At 51.4% G+C, this 20,031-nt stretch overlaps 1 protein-coding gene across 5 annotated transcripts in view; it reads right to left on the reverse strand.

The window, feature by feature from the left end:
- The window catches only part of TEAD4 (TEA domain transcription factor 4), a 59,414-nt gene extending 39,444 nt beyond the window's left edge, over positions 1-19,970 (reverse strand). For 2 of the 5 annotated variants that reach the window (XR_004317250.1, XM_032473407.1), the window contains exons 1-3: positions 19,204-19,310; positions 16,151-16,306; positions 15,278-15,397 (exon numbers count right to left, since the gene is read on the reverse strand). Coding sequence is in view for 3 of the 5 variants with exons in the window: in XM_032473407.1 (XP_032329298.1) it covers positions 15,278-15,397; positions 16,151-16,286 (256 nt within the window). In the remaining 2 variants the exon portion in view is untranslated. Of the gene's footprint in view, positions 1-15,277; positions 15,398-16,150; positions 16,307-18,969; positions 19,132-19,203; positions 19,587-19,795 lie in introns of those variants that run through there. The other 3 variants (XM_032473406.1, XM_032473405.1, XM_032473409.1) reach the window with 3 other exon arrangements.
- Positions 19,971-20,031: the final 61 nt, after the last annotated feature.

Genomic DNA, 20,031 nt, shown 5'->3' on the forward strand with positions numbered 1-20,031 from the left:
GAAGAAACTAGCTTATTCTCCACCAGAAATTCTGGTCTTGATCCTACTGTGAACGTCGGAACATTTTTCTGTACCGTCTGAAACAAACTTCTGTCAAGAGTTCCTAACTTTAATTCCTGGCAATATGGTAGAAAAGAAGATTTTTAAAACTCTCATTCTATAAAAGAAATTTAGAAACAATAAAATTAAACATAAGAAATACACTTTTAAATGTGTAGCTGAAAAAAAAAATGCATAGTAAAGTAAAAAAGCAAAGAGGCCCCCAAACGAGAGAATTCTAAGCTGTAGCAATTACCCAACGCGCTGTCACGACAGCTCCAGGACGGAGGGGACGACGCCGGTCTTAGTAACGAGGCCTCTGGGTTTTAGCAGCCACCCACATGAGACCTTACACCTGAGAGACACCGGGGGTCGGAACTGAGGACAATACCTCAGTCCTCAGAGGAAAGGTAGACTATTGACAAAGTATGACAAGGAAGATTTGGCCTACACCCTAGGTATAAAAAAGAATTGTCTCTCCTAAGAATCTGTAGCCAAGGGCCTGCCCTTAAGTGGATTTGAGATTTGAGTTTTCTATTACTCAGGAGCCAAGGCTGAAAATCTCTGAAAAGACAGCCTTAACGCAGACTGCAGAGATCAAAATCCTCACTAAAGGATCTCAAAACCCAAAATGACAACATTTAAGTGAAAATAATCCACCATGATCAAGATTTAATGGGATTGGATCCCCAAGAACTATGATAATTGAACAATCTGGTAAAAACTATTACATAATTGTATTTAAAATGATTATTGACTTAAACAAGGAATTGGAAAGATGAGAATTAGACACTACCAAAAAATACAAAGCAGACTGGAAGAAGAACCAAATGAAATATTTAGAAATAAACATTTTAGTCACTGAAGTTAAAAACTCAATGTGGTAGCTCACAGTGAAAAAAAAAATGTGGCAATGAATATACGTATGTTCAGGTATAACTGAAAAATCTGTGCTCTACACTGGAATTCGACACAACATTGTAAGATGGCTATAACTCAATAAAAAAAAAGTTAAAAAAAAAAAAAACCCAATGGTTGAGAATAACAGCAATTAGACACAGCTAGAGAAAGAATTAATAACCTGGAAGATTATCTCAGGATAGTTCATAAATGCTTTAAAAAAAAATGCAAATAAAGAGCAAGAGCACAATAAGGCAGTTCAACATACCTTCAACTGACATTTGAGAAAGAGAGAACATAGAAAATGAAGCAGAACAACAATCTAAAAAATAATGGCAGGGAATTCCCCAGGATTAAGGAAAGACACGAACCCTCTGATTCAGGAACCATACCGAATCCTAACCAAGATAAATTCACATAAAATAAACCCATATTATAGAGACACTGAAGAATACCAAAGACAGAGAGTCCACCTTAAAGAGCAGATTACTGACAAGGGAAGGACTATCACACTGACTGTGTACATTGACGATGAACTTCTCAACGAGCAGATCCAAGACAACACCTCCAAATTACAGAGAGAAGAGCAACTGTCAGCCTCAAATTAGACACCCAACCTAAGTATCACTCAAGGATGAACATTAAACACCTGAAACTAACATTGTAAATCGACTACACTTCAGTAAAACATAAGAATAAAAAATAAATAAATGAAAACAATTTTTAATTAAAAACTTTTAATGAGATTCCGTAGAGAAAAAAAGAATGAACATTAAGTAAAATCATTTTCAGATAAAGATGGAGAGAATTCAGTAGTAACAGACCTTCACTGTGGGAGAAAAAAATAGTAAAGGAGGTATCTGAAAAAAAAAAGGGACCTGGTATGAAAAGGTACTACATACATGGAAGAGTAATGAAGCAAGGTGACTTGCTTGTTATTTGTAAAAGTAACAGTGAATCAGGGGTGAGGGGTGTAGCTCAGTTGGTAAAGCGTGTGCTGAGCATGCACAAGGTACTTGGTTCGATTCCCAGTACCTCCATTTGAAAAAAAAAAAAAAAGAGTGAGTCTAAATACTAACTACATAAAAATAACAACGAAGACAACTAAATTTGGCTGTGCAATGCATACATACACACACATACACCCAGAAAAATCTGAACCGTAAGTTCAGAAGATGCATTTGATACAATTCAAGACCCATGCACAATAAAAACTCTTAGCAAACTACTGGAAACAAAAGGAACTGCCTTCATCTGACAAAAGGTTTTTTCCAAAAACTTACTGGGATATTATGATTTATAATAAGAAGTATGTATTTGGTCTTTGTCCCGTTTCTGGCATGAAGCTCCCAAAACCCTTAATAGACATAAAGGTGTCATTTTATATGGGAATGAGGTGCACCTGAGGATGGGGGCTGGTGGCCAGGAGAACCAACCAAATGATCAGAGGGAGGAACTTTCAGCCCCACCCACCCAAACTCTGGGGAGGGGAGGGGGTGGGAGGTTGAATTAATCACCAGTGACCCACGATTTAATCAATCATGCCCTTGTAATGAAGCCTCCATAACAACAGGAAAGGAGAAGGTTCTGAGAGCTTCTGAGCTGATGAACATGTGAAGATTTGGGGAGAAGCTCTGTGCCCTTTCCCCAGACCTCACCCTGTACATCTCTTCCATCTGGCTGTTCCTGAGTTACACCCTTTTACAGTAAACCAGTAATCCAATAAATGCAACGTTTCTCTGAGTCCTGTGAACCATTCCAGCAAATTAACTGAACCCAAGGAGGGGGTCACTGGGATCTCCGATCTGTGGCCGGTGATAACCTGAGCTTGCAGGGGGTGGGGGAGGTCTCGTGGGACTGAGCCCTCAACCTGTGGGGTCTCATGCTGTCTCCCAGGAGGTAAGGTTAGAACTGAGTTGAACTGTAGGATAGCCAGCTAGCGCTGAACACTTGCTGGTTGGTAAGGGGTTAAAAACTGGTGGAACTGGTGGCCAGGACTTTTAATGATTAAACACTAAAAGCATTGCATTTGAAGCCAGGAATAAGCTAAAGAATGCTCACTCTTAACACTTCCACTCACACTGCAATGGAAGTCCTGGCCAACACGGTAGAACAACAACAAGAAAAGAGATCCGAAGGTTAGAAGGGACGTCAAACTGTCACTATTCCGAGGAATTACGAGAGAAGACCAAAAAGATTCCATAAACAAATCATCAGGAAAACTTCTAAGAGAGCCCAGCAAATCAACGTTATCAATCAATTCCGTTCTTTTCTGCCAGCAATAAGATATTAGACAATCTAATTTTTAAAAATCCCCCATTTAGAAACCAAAGCCATAATTCATCCAGTAGTGATAAGTCTAACAAAGAATGAGATCTTTACAGAGAAGATGGTCACTGTTTTGAAAACGCCATACCTAAATACATGGACAGGAAAACAGTATCACAAGGAGGTTGAATCTCTCCAGATAAGTCATAAATTCAGCAGAACTCAGAATAAAAATCCCACAAGGTTTTCCATGAAACCTAATAAGCTGATTCTCAACACACGTGGAAGCCCGAGGTGGTGCCCAAGTTGTCTGACTGACTGCTTTTCTCCCAGGGCTCTGCCTTCGATCAGACCCTTGCCATGCATGACCCCTCCTTTCTAAGCCCTGAACACACACCTCTTGGGGGACCCCCATCCATGGCTGACATCTCACTGTATGTCTCACTGATTCCCAAACCTGAACATCCTTCCTGAGTTCGGGCTCCCTAGCAACCACCCACTGGCCCTCAGACGTCTCCAAAGCTCTTCCAGCTCAACACCCTTCAGCTTGTGTCTGAATCCTGCTCCTCCTGTCTCTCAGGAAGGGACACCACCATCTACCCAAAGGCCAGAAGCCCAGCAGTGCATTTGGACTTTTCCCTCTTATCTCCCAAAAACAAAGAATGACCACATTCTGCACTCACCTGGAAGACTGGGCCAGCCCCATCCGGACTCCATAATCTTCCCACTGCAGACGACGTTTCTATAGCCCGACCCTGCCCACATGCTCCCTCCACTTAAAACATTTCAATGGCTTTCCCACGCTCTTAGATAAAAGGACACACTTCCTGATGGGATTTTATAGGACCCTTCATCCGCTGATTCCGGCTTTCTGGCCACACCTTCCATCCAACTGCACCATCCTCTGTACTCCCTCTTCCTTGCACCCAGCCTAACACCCAAACGCCATCCCAACATGCCACGCTCTTCCTCCGTGCCGGGAAGAGCTGCCTGTGACATTCCGCCTCAGCCCCCGCCCACTCCCACGCATCCTTAAGGTCCAGCCAAAATCTTTTATTTTTCATTTTAATTTTTGTTATTGAAGTATAGTTGATGTGCAATGTTGTGTTAGTTTCAGGTGTATAGTATAGTGATTCATTTATACAAATATATATTATTTTTCCATGTTCTTTTTTATTATAGGTTATTACGAGCTATTGAACATAGTTCCCTGTGCTATACAGTAGGTCCTGTTGTTTATCTGTTTTATATATAGTCGTGTGTATCTGCTAATCCGAAACTCCTAATTTATCCCTCCTTCCCACCTGGTTCCCCTTTGGTAACCAGAAGTTTGTTTTCTATGTCTGTGAGTGTATTTCTGACTTGTAAATAAGTTCATTTGTACCATTTTCTTTTCTAGATTCCACAAATAAGTGATATCATATGATTTTTGTCTTTGTCTTACTTCGCTTAATACTATAATCTCTAGGTCCATCCATATTGCTGCAAATGGCATTATTTCATTCTTTTTTATGGCTGAGTAGTATTCCATTGTAATATATACACCACTTCTTCTTTATCCAGTCATCTGTTGACGGACTTTTAGGTTGTTTCCATGTCTCCACTATTGTAAACAGTGCTGTTATGAACACTGGGGAGCATGTCTCTTTTTGAATTAGTTTTTTTCTGGATATATGCCCAGGAGTGGGATTGCTGGATCATACAGTAACTCTTTTTAGTTTTTTAAGGACTCTCCATACTACTGTCCATAGTGGCTGCACCAATTTACATTCTCACCAACAGCGCAGGAGGGTTCTTTTCTCTTCACACTCTCTCCAGCATTTATCATTTGTAGACTTTTTAATGATGGCCCTTCTGACTGATGTGAGGCGATACCTCATTGTACTTTTGATTTGCATTTCTCTAATAATTAGTGATGTTGAGCATCTTTTCATGTGCCTGTTGGCCATCTGGATGTCTTCGGAGAAATGTCTGTTTAGGTCTTCTGCTCATTTTTTGGTTGAATTGTTTGGGTTTTTTTTTTTTGATATGGAGCTCTATGAGCTGTTTGTATATTTTGGAAATTAATCCAGTGTTGGTTGCATCATTTGCAAATATTTTCTCCCCTTCTTCAGGTAGTCTTTTCATTTTATTTATGGTCCCTTTTGCTGTGCATGAGCTTTTTAGTTTAATTAGGTCCCATTTGCTCATTTTTTGCTTTTATTTCCATTACTCTAGGAGATGGATTGAAAAATATGTTGCTGTAATTTATGTCAAAGAGTGTTCTGCCTATGTTTTCCTCTGGGAGTTTTATAGTATCCAGGCTTACGTTTGGGTCTTTAACCTACTTCGAGTTTATTTTTGTAAACGGTGTTAGAGAATGCTCTCATTTCATTCTTTCACATGGAGCCGTCCAGTTTTCCCAGCACCACTTATTGAAGAGACCTAACAGTAATTAATATTAGTTAATAATATTAATACCTAAGGCCTCCTGTGTCCTGGCTTTCCCTAGATTTTCTTCTGGGATCTGACACCAAAAACAGAAGGTGTCCTGGAGGCCAGAAAGTCAGATGAGAAGGAGGGCGGCCCAACTTCCCTGACGCCCCGTGGGCCCCCCCCGGGGGAGCCAGGGGCCGTGGTCCCTGGGCCCTTCCTCCAGCAGAGATGGGCTGGACCGGCGGGTGGGAGGAGCACCTCGGACTCCTGCAGAAGCTGGGCCCCGGTGCTGCCCCACGGGGAGGTTTGCTAAGGACCTGCACTCCCCGTTCGCGAGCCTGGGTCCATCCCAGGGAGAGCAGGGCAGCGGGTCACACAAGGTTCTGGGCCACGGAATTTGTTACCAAACTGGAGCTGCTCCCAGCCCACAGGTCTGGCTGCCTGGCCTCTCCCAGCCTCACAGCCCACGGCCCGGGCCTGGCAGCTGCTTCCTTCACCAGGCAAAGCCCCCACACAGCCTCTGCCCGCAGCTGGTTAGGGGGGAAGGGAGGGTCCCCGTGCTCCTTCCCCTCCTCCAGTGACCCTCTGGGGCCAGCCAGGATGAGAGCTGGAGGGGGACAGATGGCATCGTTAAGCCCAGGCCAGGTGACACGAGCAAAGGAACAAAAATAATCCCTGACTTGGCTCCCAGGGCCTGGCCCGGAGGCCTCCTGCCCTGCCCCCACCCCTCCACCCAAAAGGCCACCAGGTGGCCCACCCAAGGCAAACTCCAGGTCCAAACAGCCCTCAGCACCAACCTAGGGACCACAGACATCAGTGAGTCAGGACTTCCGAGAAGAATCGGGAACTTACCGGCTGTTACCAAGATCTTTTCGTGAGCTTGTCAAGAACACTTTCAGGACAGGAAGGGAGCCACGCTCCCCAGGTTATAAAGGGAGAAACCGAGGCTCAAGGAGGGTCAAAACCTTGCCCTGAGTGCAAATGCTAACTACTATACACAAAATAGATAAACAGATTTCTTCTGTAGAGCACAAGGAACTATATTCAATATCTTGTAATAACTTACAATGGAAAAAATATGAAAACAAATATATGTATGTATATGCATGACTGGGACATGATGCTGGACACCAGAAACTGACACATTGTAACTGACTGTACTTCAATTTAAAAAAAAAGAAGAGAACCTGCCCTGAGAAAGTGGCGACACCAGACCTCAGACCCTGCAGTCCAGTCTCCTGCCCATCCACGGTGCTGTCCTCAAGACACCCATCTCCTGCTCTGAAAGACCACCCCCTCAGTAGCCCTCCATGGCCATCAGTGGACTCTAAGCTGCCTGACTCCCCCAGCGTCTAGAGCCCCCAACATGCCACTCAAACAGCGACAACACCTGGTCCTGTAAAAGTGAGCACACCTGTGCTCACCTGGTCCCCCCCACTGGCTGTGAGCTGCCTGAGAACGTGACTGCTTCTCATACATCCTTGTCCCCCACCTCTCCCAGCTCCGTGCTGGGGCTCTGGACAGCACACAGAATCCTTAAGGAGTCGATTCTTCCACAGATCCCCTTTCCCTGGTCAAGGACAACTCACTTCCTTTTATCACAGTATCTCTAACTCACTGGGGGTCAACACAGGTTGTGCCCTCCTCCCCACACTCCCTCCCCCAAACCGGAAGCGGTGGAGACCGACACTCAGAGAGTTTGTAAGACTTGCCTGATGCCATCCAGAAAGCGAGGGAGAGACAGTTGGGAGAGGGCCCGAGTCTCCCTCCCAATTACAAGGATAGAAATGGTTCTCTCCGTGCCCCTGAGAGCTTTGGGATCCAGGCTACAGGTTCCAGCCACACAGGACCCTCAGGATCTGTGGGCTCTGACGTTCCACCCGCAGACGCCGCACCTCACCACCTCCAGGGCTCACCCGTCCTTCATCTCAACGACTCCTGTAGCTGAGAACTGGGGAAGAAAAGGAACCTTGGGGTTTCCTTCCAGGAACCAATCCCAATCTTCCAGACGCATGAGTCTCAAATATAAAGATGTAGGAGATGGGGCGGGGTGGGGTGACTAAAGCAACCCGGGGGGGGGGGGGCGCGGCGGGTCCCCTTCTGCCTCAATCTCTCCTTCAGGCGGCTGGGCTTGTCTGCAACGCCTGGTTATCAAGGCCAGCAGAGTCACGTCTCTGAACCCCAAGGGAACGTGGTTGTCACAGAACATCTCATTGGATGGAGTGTGGGTCTTTCCCATCCAATAGACCTCAAAGTGAGACAAAAATGGCTCTCCCCTCATCACCCGGCCATTCCCACCAGACTGGGCTCTGGAGACTGGACCCAACTGTACAAGGGCCACAAGGTGCCACACACATTGACGCAGGAGCACAAGGCAGAGGCCTCTGTGCAAACTGCCTGACCCTTCTGAGGGGAGCGAGGGGTCATCTCTGGGCCTTCACTGCCCTGACCTCGTTCCTTAAATAAGAACAGGAGAGAGGGCAGTTAGGGCGCATGCTTAGCAGGCACAAGGTCCTGGGTTCAGTCCCCAGCCCCTCCATTTAAAATAAACAAAGCTAATTGCCACCACCCCCCAAAAAATTGTTTGTAAATAAGAAAATAAGAACGGGGGGGAAATCAGGAAGAGGGGACCCCAGCCTCCCCCCAGACTCGCCTGCCCCTCTCTCCAGCCCCCTGGTCTCCTCACCATCTCTGAGTTTACACAAGTTGTTTTCCAGCTGGGGGGTGGGGTCTCTGTACTCATTTAATTCCTGACACCAGTCCGTCCACAGACGTCTCCTGAGGGCGGAGGAAACGGGGCAGGTGGGTAAGACGGCACAAGTGCCGGCCTTAAGGTCTGAGGTCTGATGTGCAACAGTGACTACAGTTGCTGACACCGGACTGTATACCTGGAATCTGCTGAGAGAGGAGGACTTACACGTTCACATGCACATGTGCAAAGATAAATCTGTGAGGTGGCAGACATGCCGATAACCAGATGGAGGAAATCCGTTCACAGTGTGCATGACATCAGATCACCAGGTGTGCACTTTAAACGTCTTACACTTTTGTGCCATTTATGCCGCAATAAAGTTGAGTTTTTATTTTTTAAAAACCATCTATTGAGTACCTGGTCTCCGACTAAACTCTGAAGAAATGGTTTCAGGCCTTCAGCGGCTGAGACTTTAGTTGGGAGCGGAGGCTGTCATGTGCTCTGAGGTGTGAGTGGCTTGGGGGCAGCGGGGACAAGGCCCACAGCCTGACACAAAGCTCCTCAGCCCCCCACCGGGCATGGCTCTGCCCTGAGGGCTCCCTGGCCCGGTCCACGAAGGCGCAGCCTGGACACTTGCTGGCACTCGGCCCTGTCAGTGGTCTTCTATCAGCCACTCTTTTTTTAGATGGTAGTTTGGTTGATTTACAATGTTGGGTTGGTTTCTGGGGCACAGCAGAGTGATTCAGTTACACACACACGTATATTCCTTTTTATACTCTTTTCCACTATAGGCTGTTACAAGATGTTGAATATAGTCCCCTGTGCTTCTCAGTAAGACCTTGTTGTTTATCTATTTTATATACAGTAATGTGTGTGTGTGTTAAACCCAGACTCCTAACTTATCCCTCCCCCATTCTCCCCTTTGGTGACTATGAGTTTGTTTTCCATGTTTGTGAGTCTGTTTCTGTTTTATGAATAAGTTCGTTTGTGTCATTTTTTAAGGTTCCACATAAAAGTGGTGTCATATGATATTCGTCTTTCTGTCTGACTTCACGTAGGGTGATCACCTCTAGGTCCAACCATGTTGCTGCAAACGGCATTGCTTCATTCTTTTTAAGGCTTAGCAGGGATTCCATTGTGTATATACCTTCTACATCCAGTCATCATCTGTCGACAGACACTCAGGTCGCTTCCAGATCGTGGCTACTGTGAACAGTGCACATCAGCCCCTCTTAAGTGGACGTCACTCTTACCAAGTAGAGCAGGGATGTCCAAGGACCGGGGTGAATGGACATCCCCAAGGTCCCAAGGAGCCTGGCTGCTCAGCTGTCACTCAGTAGGCCAGGGAGGGACGAGGAGGACGGGACTCAGGGTGGAGCAGGGGTGCCACCTCCCCTACAGCCTGCGGTCCCTGGGCCCTGAGCAGAGACCCTGCAGGACAGAGGCACCAGACACCGCTGACCAGAGAGAGGACCACGTCAACACGAAGGCTGGGAGGTGCCAGTCTGAATGTGCACCCTGTGCCTGGCACCGGGCTGAGCTCTTGACTAAGCCCTGCTCCTCCCAACACCCCCCGACCCAGGAAGCAAGGACACCCCATTCCATCCTCGGGTCACATGCTGTGCACCAGGGCTCCGCGTGTGAGGCTCGGCCCCTTCCCCACGTCGTCCAGCACAACAGCTCCGCCCTCTTTGCCAGCAGTTCCCTGGGGACAGGAGATGGGGGGGGTCTGATTCTGCAGCCAGGAGAGCAGCACGTGAGCCCCACCTTCAGCTCTGCCCACACCCCCGGCCTTACTCATCTCTGGGAAAGGCCTGTCCCAGGAAGAATGAAGACACCAGCATCTGGGGAGCACCACGGCCCCCAGGACGCAGGAGGGGGGCAGGCTGGACTGAATGTGTACAAGAAGCAGGAGGCGGCACTCACCCCACCCTTGGTCATTTTTATGGGATTGTTCTGTCTCAGAGCCACCTGCCTGGACAGGGCTAAAAGTTCCAAGGGCCCACAGCCCTCGACCCAAGGCTGAGGTCACACCACAGAGGACCCACCCTGATCCAGAAACTCACCCACTGATTCCCTCTTGCGCCAGCCACCCACCCACCCAGCGCTGACTCCTGCAGGCCCACACCGGCCCCACCTCCCATTCCGGAATGAAGGGTCATCCAGTTTGGAAACAAGGCCACGTGAGAGGTGGAAACCCCAGTTGGGCAGGAGTATTTGTTGCTCTGGAAACAACAAAACAATCATGAGAAAAAACAGGCAAAAGACTGGACAGACATCTCACCAAGGAAGCTGCGTGAAGGGCAAACCAGCACGCAGAAATCTGCTCAGTGTCTCAGCCGCCGAGGAAATGCAAGCTCAGCCTGCTGCCCGGGGCCGGAGCGGCCCAGCAGAGCCAGAGCCCTGACGGCACCAGGCGCGCCTAGTGCCCGGGCGGCCGCGCTGCTGGGAGGGAGGGAGGGATGCAAAACGGTGCACCCTGGAGAGCAGTTCGGCAGTTTGGTTAAAACATTAAACACACCCGTGCTGTGCGAACCCACAGTCCCACTCCTAGGTGTTCATGCCAGAGAAATGAAGGCCTGTGCTCACGCAGAAACCTGCACTGCAGTGTTGACGGCAGCTTTACAAAACCAGCAAAGGCTGGAAACCGCCCAAAAGTCCTTCACCCAGCGAAGGGACGGGCGCGCTGCGGGACATCGGCGAGCAGGGTCGTTACCGCTCAGCAGCGAAAAAGAACAAAGCACTGAGCCACACGGCAGCACCTGGCGGGGCGGGCCTGCCTGATGAAGGTGCAGACCCCAGGGCTACACGCTGGCGCTCCACCCGATGTTCTTGAAAAGGCAGGACCAGCGGGAGTGAGGACAGATCTGGGGTGCCAGGGTGGGCGTGGGGGGCGGGGACTGCCCGGGGGGTGGACTGCTGTGTCCTGATTGTGGTGGTGAACACCCGACTCTGTGCGCCAAAGCCCACAGCACCTTACAGCACAAGGAGTAAACTTTGCTGCGTGTAAGTTAAAAAACCAATGTTTTAAAAAGTCCTTTTTATTCTGCTCAGAGGGCCCAGCTCATACCCACCTGTTCACAAAGCCCAGTTACCACCCTTCCTCTAGTCATTTCACAACCACAGCCCTGAGATCACTGTCCTCTTACAGATATTTCTCCTGCCCTCTCCTTCCTCCCGCTCTTCCTCTCCGACCTTCTTTTACACACACACACACACACACACACACACATGCACACAAGGACGCACACGCACGCACACACACGCAGCTGCCAAAAACCTACCCATCCTTCAAAGCTAGCGCAAGTGCCTCCTCCTCCTGGAAGCCTCCCTGACTGCTCCCAGCCCATCAGGACAAATCCTCTTTAGCAGGCACCCCCTCAGCACTTGCTTGTGTCTCCAGTTTGCACTTCAGGCACCTCGCAGACTCTCAGTGTTTGCTACTCAGTCTGTCCCCCCTACTGGGTCGCAAGCAGGTCCTGGCTTGCACATTCCCCCCACTGCACCTGGCACGGTGCCGGGCAAACAGTGGGTGCTCCGTGACCACTGTGGGCTGGCTGAGGGCAGGCGCAAGCGGAGGGGGCTGATGCCAAGAGAGGAGAGCTGGCGCTGCTGGGGCTGGCGGAGCTCCGAGGAGGGTATCGGAAGTCACTGATACGGCTTTACTTCTTCTCTTGAATAAGCAGCCCGACTGCTGCTGAAGCCTCCACGTGCTGGACGTGACCCCGCCTCCCATTCCAACACTAGGTCACGGGATGCACGATGCAGCATCGCCAAGGATGCTTTTTTCCTCTATGCCACGCAGCACAGCTCCAAGCCCCGAGGAGACAGACGCTCAGGGCACACCTGCTGAGGGACTGGAACCTGTCCTGTCAGTCAGGGTGCTGTCATTGCTCTCCCAGGAGGCGGCCCTCTTTGCAGAACAGCACATCAACCCATAGGATCTGAAGTCCATTTCAGTCTGTACAACTCGGGGTACAGGCACAGCCCTCCAGTGACACCCCAGGGCCCCTCTACAGTTGGCTTTCATCACCAGCCTCTCCCTCTTACAAACTCTAGCTTGCCAGGGGTTAAGGACCAATTATAGGTCACGTATTTGATAAACACTTTCACAGTGTTTAATATTTGCCAGGCAAAAAACCGAAGTACTTTACAAATACTACCTCATTTAATCTTTACATCCACCATATGAGGTTGGCTCTGTTATTATTCCTGTCCCCACCTGCAGAGGGGAAAATAAGACGTACTGCAGTTTGGAAACTTGCCCAGGGCCACGGAGCTGATAAGCGGCAGGCTGACTGTGAAGCCACACTGTCCAAACTCTGGCCACAGCCACTTGGCTGCTGGGGACTTGCAAAGTGGCTGGTGCAACTGACAGGTTCTGTTGGGTGAAAGACACAGGCTGGATTTCCAGCCCTTTGTATGAGAAACAACATAAACCACCTCATTAATGTCGCTTTACTATTGGCTACATGTTAAGCAATACTACTTTAGACACAACAGTTTAATAAAATATATTATTAAAATTCCTTGGGCCAGTTTCTTCTCACTTCTTAAATGTGGCTCCAGGTAACATACGTACACACTTCCATCAGACAGCACGCCTCTGCAGCCTGTGCTCAAAGCTACTGCTCCACACCAGGGTCATCGTCCCCGCCCCAGCCTCAGGGTGCAGCCTGACCCTGGCATCTGTTTACTCAGCTCACAGCGGAGTGCTGGGAGTGCCAGGCAATGTCACCCACATCTCCCCATGCTGCCTTCTCTAACTGCTGGGACACAGCCCCCTCCCTCGACATCACTCAGCCTCGCTCCCGGCAATGAAGCAGCTTTGGTTCACCTCCCTCCAGCTGGACGGAGTCTCCAGAATGTCAAAGCTGGGAAAACAGCTCTCTCCTCTGCCCAGTGCGATGCCCACCTGCTAAGTGTGGAGAAGCTGAGGCCAGGACCACAGGGAAGAGGCAGAGGCCCCAGAGGTCATCTGATCCAACCTCCCATCCAGCACAGAGACCTTCTGCAAAGCTTCCCTGACAAGTTCCTGCATAGAAACTCCATGTGGTTCCATGTAGTCCTACCTCCTGAAATGGACTTCAGATCCGGAGGGCTAATCTGCTGTTGCTGCAAAGAGGGCCGCCTCCTGGAGAGGATGACCACACTCACCCCTACCTCTGCTACCAACACTCACCACCCAGAACCCACTAGGTCTGGGTTGTCCACCCTTCAAACCCAGAGGAGGCTGCCAGGGTGGCCGGAGCACACAGGGGACTCAGGCCTTCCTGAACGCAGCCCCCACACCCCCCACCCACACCAGGGAGAGCCAGGCAGACCCGGGTGCAAACTCCAACCTTGCGTTAATGTCTGTGTAACTGTTTCCTCCTCCGCGAAGTAGAGGTTAAAAAACAAAAGCACACGAATAAACCCTGTCTCAGGGCTGCTGTGAAGATTCAATGAGACGTTGAGAGAAATGTTTAGAATGACGCCTGGCGATCAGTAGACACTTAATAAATGCTCATTTCCCCTTCCCTGACTTCATCAACTAAAAACCCCAAGTTTTCTTTTCCACAAGAATTGACTGTAAGTCCCTATTCTGTATAATTGATGTTCTGAACTTAAATGCAGGATTTTCCATTTAAATTTTTTAGATTTCATCTTGAGACATGAAAACATGTTTAATACTGCTAGATGTCAAGTCATTGTTAATGGCTAAAAACAGAAAATGATTTTTTTTTAATCCAGTAGAGCACAGTTAAATAGGGTATATTCGTATAATGTAATACTCTTCGGATCCTTAAAATGACAGTTCACAGTAACTTTCATCTAGTATTGAGCAGCTAAAAAGCCAGAATAGAGTATAATTGCAATTATGTTTAAAATAGAGAGGTTTGCAGGAACACAAACTTGGAGGGACACACACCAAAATAGTGACCGCACTCGTCCCGGAGCCGTGGCACTCCGTTACCACGTTATCTTCGCCTTTAGGTATTTCTTTATATTCCCGGTTTTCTCTAATGAGCATGGATTAATTTTAACAAGAAAAAGATTTTTGGTTCCTGTTCCTGCCTACTCTCAGCACTCTGGTCAATGGAGATGATTCTGAATCCTGGTTCTGTCCCCCAGTACGTCTGTTATCCTCAACACCCACAGAACTGACAGCGCTCAGTGGCTTATCACCCAAGACCTCGCCCCAGGATGACACGAGCTCAGTCCCAGTACTCAGGGCGGTCTTTCAACCAGCTACGGTCCGTCTGCCTGTCCCGCTGTTATCAGCTGGAACGCATGGGATTTTCTTGAACCCAAGGAAACCCTTCACCCAAATTAGGTTATTTTCCCACGACTTAGTGGAGTAAATCCATGTTGGCCACTAGTTACCTCAACCTCATTTCTGAAGTCCCCGCAGATTGTTGGATCAAATACCTGACCTGGGATCAGCAAGGGATCCATGAGAAACTCACCAGCTTGCCGATTCCGGGACCCCCGTCTTGTCCCCTTGCAGAGATGCGCCAGGTCAGGATGTTATTCTGCCATGCTCACGCCCTCCCACTTGTGGGGGCTCCTCCCAGACCCTCGGGTGGTTCTGGGGTCACCCCGGAAGCTTCTCTCAAGTCCCCAAAACCTGATCAGTGAGAATCTCGCCACCTGAACTCGGTGTGGCCTGACTCACTTCTTCCCAAGGCGGTCCTAGCCCTCTGACAGGTCTGCCCTCCTCACAAAGATGCAGGCAGGATCAGAGTGCTCGCACCTTCCGGGACGTTCCACCACCTGCTTCAAGCAGGAATCTCCCCCTTGTCTGTCCTGGCTGTCCTCCTGCTCTGACTGCAGCTTAAAAAAAAAAAATCCCTTTTTGTTGTCAGTCCAGCTAACCCAGGCCTGTTCCTTCCCCACCCAGAGCTCTGCCCACCACACGGTCAACTATGACTCAAGGCTCAACGCCAAGATGGAGATCAGCCAGGAAGAAACAAAACTGGCCTTTTATCCGGGCCAGGACGATTCGCGCCGACAACTCAGGGCCTTGAAGGGAAGGGAGGACGTGGTTCTGGCGGGGCTGAGATGGCGTGAGCCAGGCTGGCAGATACTGGGACAGCTCTGCTGGTAAGACACAAAGCAGAAGGTTCGGAAGAAGGATGAACTTCAGCAGCTCCGGTTTTTCTGGGTCAAGAGCCCCCTTCAAGGGGGTGCCACCCAGTGTGTCACCAGCCCCTCCCCAGTGCCCTCTGCCCACCCCCAACACCCTGCCTTTCCTTCAGGCCGGATATGCAATCCCATCCCCCATGAGGGTCACCCAGCCTCAGCAGCAGCTCCCATTTCCTGCCCCTGGTGACTTCTCTGAAGTCTATTGTTCCCGTGAAGTTTGGGTCAAAGGAAGCCTGCGTCTCCACCCATGGGGGCCCGCCCACCGTCAGCACCACAGGGAGCGGGGCCCTCCTCTTGCCGGTCAAGGAGCTGGCCTGGATCAAAGGCAGAAGGATGTGGGCACAGACCTTAGGGACTGGAGTTCTAGTGGAAATGTGCCCAAAGGGCCAGCCCCGAGAGCTGGAGGCTCAAGGACCACATCACACAGGAGGTGGTCACAGTGTTTCTGAGTATCTAAACGAAAACCCAAAAGCATGGGAAGAAGAGGTCAAGGCGAAGCTGGAATCAGAGCCTGGGCGCTGTGTGCCCAGTGACACGGCCCTGCCCCCACCTCCACCTGGGCCCCTGCGCTGGTTAAACCCCGGGGCAGGGGGGGCTGGGGAGCAGCTGTTCAGCTCCAATTTCAGAGCCTTAAAGGGAGCTGTCGGCTCAATCCCTGCCAGCAAAGGGTCATGGGGGGCAAAGGAAGACAGGCAACCCAGGACTAACCTCGGCTGCAGGAAGGCACGGGGCAGAGCCGGCCCGTGTCCCCAACTTCCACTGGGAGGGAGAACGGAGCCTCAAACAGGGACTGCTCCATGGCAGTCACCAGGGCAAGACCAGGATGGGAGCCCCAGGAGGTCATGACAGCGCATCCCAGGAGATCTAGAGAGACAGGGACACCCTTCTCCACTGGACCAGGTAGCCCACAAAACCATGAGGAGAAAGGAGGGTGCATTTTAAAGACCTCTTGAAGGCCCCACCCCTTCCAGAGGTGGCATTCTCAGATTCCAGAGTCCTGCGCTTTCTGCTGGACAGAGGGGAGCATTTCTAACCCCCAGCAACCTTATCTGAGCCGCGAGATGGGAGACATCGCCCAGGTCAGACTATTCCAGCCTCCACACCTGTGGACACAGGTAGCCAGGGTCTGAGCACGGGGACCCACAGAGCAGGAAACAGCAGGAGACCCGATGCAAATGCAGGGAAGGGGACCCCAGTCCCAGCTCTGCCACTCACCAGTCATGCGATCTTAAGCAAGATACTATTCCACCATGGGCCTCAGTTTCCCCATCTTTAAAATAGGGAGTTAGATGCTGACATTAGAGTTCATTAATGTTCAGCAAGTTCACCCTGGGGTCAAGGCAAAACCGGAGTTAGACCATAGGAGGTGGAGACCCTCTGCTCTCCAGTGACAAAGCCGGGCCCCTACCTCCACCTGGGCCACTAGCTTCCCTGGCTCCCAAGTCCAAGGCAGGGAACCGGTAGGGCCCAGGGCACAGTAAATGCTTGATCCATTTTGCTAAATAAACATGAATGAATTGGGCAGAGTCTGTCAAGCTGTGTTCCGAGACATTCCCAGGAAGTTCAGTGCTGAAAGAGGCTCGGAAACCTTGTCTGTCCTGCCGCTGGGAGGCGCTCTGCACACGCTGGATTTTCACCCCAGCCTTTCTGGATGGATATTAATTCACCCCCCTCCCCATATAGCTCATCAGGAAACTGAGCCTGCAGCCCTAAAGGTAGTGAGTAACTGTCAGGATTTAGACCCAGGGACGTCTGACCCCAAACCTGCACCTTTCTACTCCAGCCATGCAGCCTTTAGGCCAGACGCCCTGCAGCCCCACCCACACACCTGGTCTAAGCAGGTAAGAGGGTGAGGGGGCTTCCAGCAGAACACCTGCCTCCTCAGGGTGCATGGAGGAGCAGCAGCAAGTCCCGCCCCTAGAGAGTGTCTAGCCCCTTTCATCCAAGGAGCCCTAAACATCACGCCCACAGTTTCTTGCAGGAAGGAAGACAGAACTCAATTCCAGGTCTGCTTTTTGTGTCCCCACCACCACGTCACATGCTGTCACTTCTGCCAATCTCCTAGACATTGTGGCTCTTGCGCGACTCGGTTCCCTCCCCTAAAATATTTCAATGGTCAAACCTCCAATGGAGAGAAAACAGCAAAGCAGAAAGGGGAAACTGAGACGCGCAGAAGGGTCTTCCCACAGTCAGCCAGCCAATCAGAGGCAGCCTTTCCTCCCAGGTGGCACTAAAGCATCCTTGCAATGAGCAGGAAAGCACCTCGTGGTCCAGCAAGTCATTAAGAATGAGGACTCTCCCATTTGACTGCCTGGGTGGCTCCAAGGAGATCTGGACCAGTGGGAAGTATGGGCCAGGTGGCTATACACTGATTCCTCCTTGTCCTTGGGGCCCACTTTAAAAGCACTGTCTAGACAAATACTGTATGATATCACTTATCTGTGGAGTCTAAAAAATTGAACAAACTTGTGAATATTCAAAAAAAGTAGACTCTCAGATATAGAGAACAAATCCGTGGTTACCAGTTGGGGGTGTATTATAGGGGTGGGGGAATAGTAGGTACAAGCTGTTGAGTGTGAGACAGGCCCAAGGATGCACTGCACAACACAGGGAACATAGCCAATATTTTGTTAAAATTGTAAATGGAAAGTAACCTTTAAAATTGTGTAAAAAATTTAAAATGTTAAAAAATAAAAATAAAATCACTATCTGCAAAAGTCTCAAGATTCAACATGGTCTCCTCTTCCAGGTGGGTCCAACCCCACAGACATCCCCAGTTCTACCAACAACCCATCCCACCACCGAAAGGCAAGGATCTCAACTTTCTTTTGCCTTCTACCCGCTTGTTCCCTAAACTCTTCCAGGGAGGAACAAAACCCATCTCCCTCAGAAAGACAGCTGCCTGGAAGAGACAGGTGTGGACAGCTTCCCTCCAGCTCTGCCCGGTCCAGGGCGAATGGAGCTGGAGGCCACAGGCTCCCACAGCCACAGCCTAACCACTCCTGCGCCCACACCACCAGTGACACCGTCTTGCCCACGGAGGCAGGGAGAAAGGCCGGTCCTGCCTGGAAGGCACATCTTCACGGGGGAAGACACGCTCAGAGCCATGGCATCTCACAAGTACTCAGAGACACTCAGCTTTCAGACAAACAGCACTTTTCTCAAGTGGAAATACACTCCAGTTCAACACAAACAAATACGCCTACTGGAAGCCAGGTGAGTCACGCGCGAGCAGGTGTCACCCACGCATACACCCAGCGCTAAGGAGGCAGGACAGTGCACTCATCACAGACCCGCTGGGCCTGCCGGGAGGGAACCCCCTTGACACAAGTGCTCCGAGGAGCGAGTCCTGGGTTCACCTGCTGGGGACATTCTGGCTTTGGGGTTTGGGAGTCCCGCTCCCTGGACCCACTAGTCCCCAGCATGGAACACACCAGGCTTCTCGAGCCCTGGGGAGCAGAGACCTTCTACAGAGGTCCCCTCCACTCTCGAGAAGCCTCAGCACTTGGAACCACGGATACACCCACCTCCGGGCTCCCTCTTCCAAGCCGGAGAAGCGCCCCGCAGAAGAGAGGCGCGGGTGCTGGGTCACTTCTACCGCCGGCGTTCTCGGTCCGACCTCTGGTCCTTTCAGTTCCGCGTCCCGCTTCCCCGCCAGGCCCTCCAGTCCCACCCCGGCCCCGCGGTCCGCACGCCTCCACGTGCCCGGCTGTCTTCCCAATCCGGTCCCGGGCGACAGTGCCTCCCGCCCTCCGCCTTACCGGTCCCAGGGTGCGGGAGGTGGGCGAGTGCGCTAAGCCAGTCCCGCGGAGTCCGCCCCGGCGCCACTCTGCCTGAGGCACCGGGAGGCCGGCGATGGCGCTGCAGGGACGACAGGGGGTCAGCGAGCGGAGACCCGGGCTCCGGCCCCGGGGCCGACCAGCCGGGCGGGGAGGGAGGCGGGTCGCGGGACGGAGCCGACCTCGCGCCGGCCCGAACCCAGCTCGCCGCGCCCGCTGCGCGGTCCTCGTGCGCTGTGCCCGGCGCGCGGTCCTCGGTGCGGGGTGCCCGGTGTCCGGTGCGCGGAGCGGGGCGGAGCGGGGCGCGCGGAGGGAGGAGTTTTCCCAGAAGGGGACTGACGGGAAAGCACTGGCGATCCCTATTCCTGGAGGGGTGAGTCAACCGGAGAGGAAGGGAGCTGAGGGGAACGGAGCGCGCGCCGGCGGGCAGCAGGGAGGGAAACGGCGAGAGCGGCCGGGGGGCGCCGCGAGGGGACCGCCGAGGGGGGCGGCGTGCCCTGGGCGCAGGTCCGAGGCGAGAAGGGGAAAGGCTCAAAGCAAAGAGCGCCCGGGGCGCGGCCGCGGGGCCCCTCACCTGGGGGACGCGGCCGCGCAGCGGGAGCCGGAGCTGCGGGCTCTCCCCGCCCCCTGCCTGGGGTTTGAAAGGAGGAAGCCTGGAATGTGCGGAATGAGGGCTGGTATGAGATGCGCGCGGCCGAGGGCGGGAGCTGGAGGGAGTGGCGGCCCGGCCCCGGCCCCTCGGGGAGGAGACTGGGACTCCGGGAGGGGCTGCTGGCGCGGGGCGGGCGGGGCCGACGGCGCGGGCAGCGT

The sequence above is a fragment of the Camelus ferus genome, chromosome 34, assembly GCF_009834535.1.
Source record: "Camelus ferus isolate YT-003-E chromosome 34, BCGSAC_Cfer_1.0, whole genome shotgun sequence".
Taxonomy (NCBI): domain Eukaryota; kingdom Metazoa; phylum Chordata; class Mammalia; order Artiodactyla; family Camelidae; genus Camelus; species Camelus ferus.